This window comes from Pteropus alecto, unplaced genomic scaffold (assembly GCF_000325575.1).
Source record: "Pteropus alecto unplaced genomic scaffold, ASM32557v1 scaffold78, whole genome shotgun sequence".
Lineage (NCBI taxonomy): Eukaryota > Metazoa > Chordata > Mammalia > Chiroptera > Pteropodidae > Pteropus > Pteropus alecto.
The window spans coordinates 6,331,683-6,339,893 of NW_006443124.1; the positions used below are offsets into that span (position 1 = coordinate 6,331,683).

Sequence of the window (8,211 nt, forward strand, 5' to 3'; positions counted from 1 at the left end):
AGAAGTATAGTCCTGAAAGGGGTGTCAGGAGAACCCTTGAATTTACAGCCAGTTGGGTCAGAAGTGCAGGTGGGTTGGGGACCCCCTAACTTGCAGCTGTGGTAGCTCCAGGTGGTTAGCAACAGAATAATATTGCAATATTTAAGGAGAACATATCTGGTAGGATTCTCAGTGGCTGCAGAATCTGAGCCTTTCTTTTCCTGCCAGAGGCCTATTAGCCCTACCCAACTTTCACACAGCATCCTCACTTCCCCTAAAAAACAGCAAATCACCCATAAAACCAAAGTTAGCCTATAGACATTTACTCCATTTAAGAGAGAACTAATGAAAAGAAAGGAAGAAGTCAAGAGATTAACAAGGCAATAGCAATGAAGTACTTTATCTTTGCTTAAAACAAGTCTCTCACTTGTTCAATGTTTCATTATTATACAAAATAGTGTGGGGAGGAAAAGCCTTGTCACTGAAGAATAAAGTTCTGCCTTGAGTCAGGAATTTGAGGCTTCTATAACACTTTAAGAACTCATTTCCTTTTCATGCACATATGCAATTATACGTTCTAGTATCTCTATCACCATAAATGTAATTAACTGTTTGCAGAAAGGTACTACAAAGCCTTTGTTATGACTCAGTGAAAAGCCACTTAATACATGTATCTATCTGTGTGGGGGATAAGAGGGTGGAGGGCACAGAAAGGAGAGAGAAGTGAGAAAGAGGTCAGAACTAAGTTGTGATAGGGAACACCAAATTCTAAGCCCTTGGTTAGTGATGTTCAGAATGAAATAAAAAGAATAAGCATGGACAAAGTTCTTGAAGCAAGGTCTCCAAAGCCACCAGATCCACCTAATGCTTCTCACTGGGCCTAAGGCTGTCTACTATACCAGTAAACATAGCTCTCACTGTTGGAAGGATGCAAGCCGGGTGACCTCAGGCCAAGCAAGTCACTTAACCTCTCTAAGCTATAGTTTCCTAACCTGAGAAATGCTGTTGTAGAAAGTACACTGTATTTGCATATTACATGGTATACAGCAGGTGCTCAGCAACTGTCAGCTCTGTTGGCTGGAGAGGCTGAGGATGACACAGCAGGCCCAAAGGGCCCTCCAGCTCCAGTGGAGACAAGGGCTGCCCTATGACGTTCAGCTGCCACACTGAGTCCTTTCCATGCCATTACTGATACCTATTACCCAAGGAAAGGCCTTGGACTAATAGTGTCCTTGCTTCCTGCTTCACAGGCATGCTTTCTAATATGTAGAGTACTTAAAGAAGTTGGCTTCCTGAAAACAATCTTTGTACATTTGGAGGTTACACCGCATGCTGTCATGTAACTATTGTGAACAAGATTATGCTCAATGAAGACAAAAAATGAAAGTCTTCTAATTTTAATTCCAAATGCTGGAATCATTAACTTGAACAGTAGACTGACCGATGTATTCTGTACATAATTAATTCATAATGTTCAAAGAAAACTAGATGTAAAATTACTGATGTTTTCCTTGGACTATTTTATGGTATTTACCTGGTCCAATATCACTATAAATGTACGAGACATACATTTTACATAGAAGGCCCATTTTCTGTTCTTACATAATGACCAACCTGCCAAATGGTCTATGAAATATCTTTTCAAAGTATTAGATGTTTTACATTAAGGTTACAAAATCAAATAATGAGTATATGCTCACTATGTGTTAAATTTTTGAAATAAAGTAATAATGAATAAATTAAACAATAACATTATTTTAGTTATCGAAAGATAAGAATGAGCCTAACTTACCTGGAAATTAAATAGCAACTCACTCATCTTTCTTATCACCTTACAAACCAACCACACTTACAGATTTCTACTCTTCAAACATCTAATTAGCAGCATGTTAGGGCTCAGTTCCTTCGATTTTAAAGCAAGATGATTGGGCTGAGTCTGTCTCAAGCAAAGCACTAAGCACCTCACATACATCATCTCTTTTTAGACCTCAAAATAATCCTGAGATAGGTATTAATAGCATCCTTATTTTATAGACAAGAAAATGGGTTATTCAGAGGGGTTAAAAGTAATTTGCCAGGATGCAAGCCCAGGAAGTGTGTGTGACTCCGGAGCTCCAGCTTCTAGCCACTACTCCTTTCTGTAATGTCTTGTGAGTTTTTGCATGTCATAATCTATTTTTATTAGCATTAACATTAAGTGGAGATGTTACGTTTCCAGGCTAAGGACTATCAATTTTTAATATGTATATAATTAATGTAAGCTGACCAAAATGGTAGTTTTAAATAGATGTTAAGTAATAATGACTTTCATCTTATACATATTGTGTATCAGTTGAGCCCCTAACATTTTTAGCTGATTAAATAATGTGACTAAAAATCATCACATTGCATAAAGTTACCTATAGTTAATGAAACTGCTAATACACTTACCTCAATCAATTTGTTGGCATGTTCACGGAAAACTTGGGCATACTCTTTAACTTCTTTCTCATTTCCATTCTTTGCAGCTTCAATCAATACTAAAAGTGGAACGTTGGTTTCCAGGAATGAATCTGAGACATGGTCCATGACAGCTTTGCGGAGCTAATAATTAAATGTAAAAATTTGGTTTTATTTACACCAAGAGGCTACCTTGCTTTTTTCTCTTGTACCTTTAAATTTAATGGAAGCTCATGAGAGCCTGGCTACACTTACATGAGAACTCCTCATGTAATTCATGCAGTTATATAATCTGCAACATAGGAAACATACAATTGTGGAGATAATGGTTTATATTACAGTTATAGCATTTCAGTGACAGAACATCAGTTTTCAAGATATCCTTTTTTCTTAGGAATTACAAAACTTATATCTTAAAGGAATAACATAAAACTAAACAGAAAGCAGCTCTGGGTTAAATTAGCACATAGCCTTGGAATATATGTAATTAGCCTAACTAGCTAAATAAAAATGAGAAAAGAGGAAATATGTATTTTCTGGCTTATCTGTACAGGGTTAGCAGGGTTAACACACTTAGAACCTTAAAACTGAAAAGTCATCTATATAACCATTTCTGATACTACTTCACTGAAAGGAAAATAAAGACACATTCCATCTTTAATTTTGCTTTATATCAGATATGAACTCTAAAATGTCTCTCCACTAAGTATGAAAATCGTATTAGTACAACTTCTTTTTAAGCCTTAATACATTGTTTTATAATTTAATGACTAAAACTCAATTTGATTCCAAAATATTAATGGAATTATTTAACATTAAATGAAGAAATTCTTTCCTCTATTTACTAACGTGGAAAATCGAGCACCCCAAATATCTCTATACCCACCATATTTATATTGGAAACACATCTCCATTAAGGATCAAAGAACTTTAAGTGTGTAATCAGAGTGGGACAAGTCATTTTCACAGGTTCCCAAGTCATTTTAAATGAATTCCCTTACCTATACATCCTTTTCACACTAGACCTAATTTATTCAATCCATCCCAGTGGGACTTTATTAGGCCAAGTTCCCAAGAGATTTCATTAGCCATTTAGAAGCTTATTAGCAACAAAACAGAAAGTTTTCTGTGAAAATCAATCCTTTTCATTAATAAAACATACAGGGGTTCCAGTAATTATTTGAATTTTAACCAAAACTACAAAACTGAGAACCTGAGAAAGCAATCGGCATTTTCTTCCACCTTACCTGTCTACGCAAGTCCCTGGTCTTCTTGGTCATTTTATCTATTGCAGAATTAAGCGCATCACTTCTTTCTTTACGTCCAGCCTGGGGAAAAAAAAAAAAAAGGAAAGAGATGCACTTTTTAGTGATTTATCAGGAAATTTAATAATAGCTAATAGCTATTTATCTTTGAATTACCACTGAAAAAAGTCAATTTTTTTTAGCCTACAGTTAGAAAATGGGGAGGAGGGAGGGAATACCGTATGTGACATAATCTTACAATTCTAAGGCTCCACATCCTCTGATGATGAGAGAATTGAAGGAGTTTAACCAAAATATGAGAAAGCAAGAGACAAGACTTTCTCTTAAAGTTCAACTTGAAAAATTAAACTTATATTTTAATTCAAGGTTCGGCATACACCAATTTCATTAGTGAACCAACTCTCCTTGAATGGGTTACAACTGATTTGGATGAACTCTTGAGATCTGAAGAATGCCAAAATGTGAAATATGGCACCTGGTATTAACGCAATAAGAAAAAAATAATTTTAAAACTAAGATGTACCATGATGGGTCATAGTTAATAATGAATATTATGCAGCACGAATAAGAATGCTTTGTAAGATTACTTCAGCCATATGTATATTTTTAAAGTTAGGCTAAGCTTAATGCAACTGTACTGCACACAAAAGGATCTTTTAGCCACTCTGAGAAATGTAAATCAGTCTTTCTTCATCAGTCAGAGAGTTGAGTTGAGATTTACTCCAGAGAACATTCTAAGCAGAAAATAGAAGGCAGAAGGGAAAAAAGGGACAAAAAGGAAGTCATCTCAGGTAAGGCTAGCCATGTGCTTGGAAATACCATCTTGGAAAAAGATATCAGTTGAGTTAAACTATGAAATATATTAAAAGTTTTTCCTTACAAAATGTCCAGCCAAGAAATGTGGCTCTTTCTGTAAAACATGTAGTAACCACAGGAGAGACAGGAAAGACAAAAGAATTTAACCCTGTGTTCTAGCTTTGGGTGCCCTCAAGACATTCTAGTATGGATATATCATCAGTACATAAGTAGCACAGCAGATGACTGGATGGAGATGGGGAGACGTGGTTATGTGTTTCCTAGTTGGTTACTCACTTTCTTGCTCATACCCCATCTGATAAGTGGGAACAATGGCATATGTCTCTCTGCCCCCATTTCTATGGACTGAAAAGGAATATTGAGGAATATTGGTTATTTAGCAGACAACAGAAAGGAGATAAAGGGGACATGTGAATTTTAAGAGTTGAAATACAGATCACAAGTTGATATGGTCACTATCAATTCTGGTCAGGGTCACATTCCTTACCTTTTCCCCCAATATTCTTGTACTGCCAATAAAATTAAATAGCACACTAAGATTAATGGGTAAAAAAAAAAAAGTCTCAAGAAAACTGATTCAGGTATGAGAATTTCTATCTGCAGAAATAAACTGATTTATTCACAGCCATCAGTGAGAAAAGAAAGTGACAAGTATAATTACTGAAAATCTCAAAGATCAAAACAGCAGTATCTAAGGCAAAGGTAGCTAAAACTGAATTAAAAAAAAAAAATCAAACTGACCTCATAATTAATATTTTAATCAGGAAAGCCTCAGCATATTCTTTAGACACTCAAGCACTCCAAGAAAATTTCTCTAAATAAACCCAGTAAAGTTGGTCATTGCTCCTAACCATGTTTTGAGGGTATTTCTAATAGACTATTCTAGAAAACATCTGTTATCTGAAACCCAAAGCCTGGGCTCAATAACCTCGTAAAAGCCCAATCCTCTGTAACCTCAAATGCCCAGAAATTTCCTCAATCTGGGTGGAAGGATTTACTTTGAAAGTTATATAAAAGCAAAACTTTAAACTTGACTTTTGAGGGAATTATAGTCATACAATATAATACACTTTAAAGAGCAACACACACCATGAATCTGTTAATCTTTGTCAAAAACTGCCCTAAAAATCAATTTGTATTTCTTGTTACTTTAGGAAATAAGAGGCTTATACCTCATTAATCAGGAAGGGGCAGTTCAGAAGCAATTATTTACTGAAGATTTTAGGTTTATACTCGACACACCACCTTTTAAATCAAAGCGTCTCTTTAAAAATACAGTACAAATACAAGTTTAGGGTTCCAATCATTTAAAAATGCAATAGGGATGAGTATACACGGAACACACACTTAATAATGAGCTTGATGACAGTAGAGAGCTTGTTGATCCATAAAACAAAATTTTACTTCCCTTTGAAATTAAAGCTGTTAAGGTTTTTTTTTGTTTTAGTTTTAGGTAGGCCAAAGTAAAGCTGCTCAATGAATCTTTAAAATAAGTGACTCTTGCTCCCACCTGAGAGACTCTATTCCACTAGGTAGAGACCACCTAGGTTCACTCAATTTTGACATGCATGTCCCTGCTAAGCAGTGACAAAGGGCTTGCTAAGAAAAAGGTAAGGGATGTTTGGGGTTTTAACGTAAAGCTTCTTCTCAGCAACTAAATACTGGATGAGCTGAAGAGAGGCAAAGGTTATTAGCTGGGATGGCCTCTAGCAACACAATTCTGGCTGAGATAGCGAAAGGGCTTTCAAAATTCATCTTTAACAGAAGCTCTATTCATTTAGACACACACTGCTGAGCACCTACTCTGCATCCACTGGTGCAGGCAGGACTAGCCATAATTCTTTCCTCAGAGGGTTTATAATCTGAGATAAAATAATTAATTCAGAGTAACACCTAATTCAGCAATACCCTGGTATTGTGCTAGGCCTAACAGGAGTTCTGAATGATTAACAGTAGGTTAAAGTAGTAAGCAAAAGTTTTGCAGAAGGTTACATTTAAGTTAGGCATTGATTTTCAAAAAAGTATTAAGAACTAGAATTTTCTAGAGAATTTTAGCCATTTCAGTGGCAACTTCTGAAAGAACAAGCATTTTTTTTTCTTCCAAAGAACTAACTCCTGCCTAAGAAAGGGTAAGCATTCTCCTATTAAAAATTTGCAACTTCCCCAACCAATTGTACCTTTGCCATAGATAACACACATGACTAGTACTATGTCCACCAATTTCTCATCCAAACCCTACCCATCTCTCAAGTCCCTGACTCTACTCCAACTCTTCTCTTTGGGAAGGGATGAAATAAGCAACAGCAGGAAGGGAAAAAACATGTCCCTGGCATTGCTAGTTGCATCTCAACATGCATTTTAGTCCCTAAAATGTGGCAAAAGTTCCCAGGTGAGCCTACAAAAGACTACTCAATCTAAAAGGTAATGACACAACATAAACTCAGTATTTCTGTGGAAAAATACACAGAAAAATTCCACAGTGTTTCCAGGGGAAAAACGTGTTCTACCTTGAAGGATCTACATGGTCTCTTCAGGGCTCTTTTGCCAGAGGTTTCCTTCTCTTTTTATTCTGCACACTCTCTCTGCTGGATGGAGCCCAGCCATTCCTATTACTTCAATGACCATGATCACTCTGTTGTCTTCCATGCTATGATCCAACCACAAATATTTTAATTCTTCAGACATCCTCTGAAATGCTCTCTCTCACCTACCTGGAATACTCTTCCCCACTTTTTTTAATTACTACCCATCCTTTAGATAAGATACTATGCTTCCTTGTAGAAGCTTCCTATAGCCACCCACAATTCTAAGTTCAAGTTAGACTGTTCCTCTGGAGTACTTCAAATCATACCTTGGAGTAATTACCTGACCTCTCTCTCCTATATTGGACAGAATGAAATGAGAAACCAGTGACCAATTAGAGATATGTTTAGAAGACAGAGGACTAAGTATGACTTCTCCTGATTTCATGTTATTAGTGAGAACATATAAGGTTTTTCAAGTAACCCAAAATACTGCTTTCTATCTTCATTTTAATCTAGAGTAAAGCTAGAGAAAGTAGCAGAGGAGAGCAAAATACGTTTTAAAACCCAAGTCAGAATGGGCAACTGAAGCACCCTCTACTCCCGCATCCAAGACAATGAGAGAGAGAAAGGAATGGAGCAGCATCCTAACCTCTAGGTACAAAGGAAAAAAATGAGGCTGTCATCTAGAGTAGAGGCCTTCAAGTTAAGCAGGGAGTGAGGAAGTGATACTTAAGGTGCTGCTGGAAGGCTTCAGAGCAGAATGGGGGCTTAATATTAAAGAGACTCTCAAGAAAAATGTTTGAAAACCAAGGGAGACTAGCATTTATTAAATAGTCAATCCATATCTTTCATGAGTACAACTAAAATAAAAGGTTTGCTGTGGAATGGGGAACACATTATCATGCAATAAACATTTACTGAATAACATGAGAGGCAATTTGATCCTGGTTGTTCTACCTGGCCCATAGATGGCTGATGAGCTCTGTATAGCTGAATATGTGACAAGAGACAAAGCAAAGGCAAAGTAGCCCAATATTAGAGTATAAGAGTTATGTACACCTGCACACCTGCATTCCCAAATTCCTTTCAAAGAGTACCCTCTCCTTAAGTAGCAAAGAAGTTTCTAGTTTGCCTGTTTCATCCTAAAAATATTAAAACTAAGTGGGTAACTGTAATATTACAGATAT

General features: G+C 36.4%; 1 protein-coding gene across 7 annotated transcripts in view; it reads right to left on the reverse strand.

Moving 5' to 3' along the window:
* Positions 1-8,211, reverse strand: part of CTNNA1 (catenin alpha 1) — a 301,788-nt gene that overhangs the window by 41,577 nt on the left and 252,000 nt on the right. For all 7 annotated transcript variants that reach the window (XM_025040779.1, XM_015598072.2, XM_025040777.1 and 4 more), the window contains exons 8-9: positions 3,666-3,746; positions 2,410-2,562 (exon numbers count right to left, since the gene is read on the reverse strand). In XM_025040779.1, coding sequence (XP_024896547.1) covers positions 2,410-2,562; positions 3,666-3,746 — 234 coding nt within the window. The remainder of the gene's footprint in view (positions 1-2,409; positions 2,563-3,665; positions 3,747-8,211) is intronic.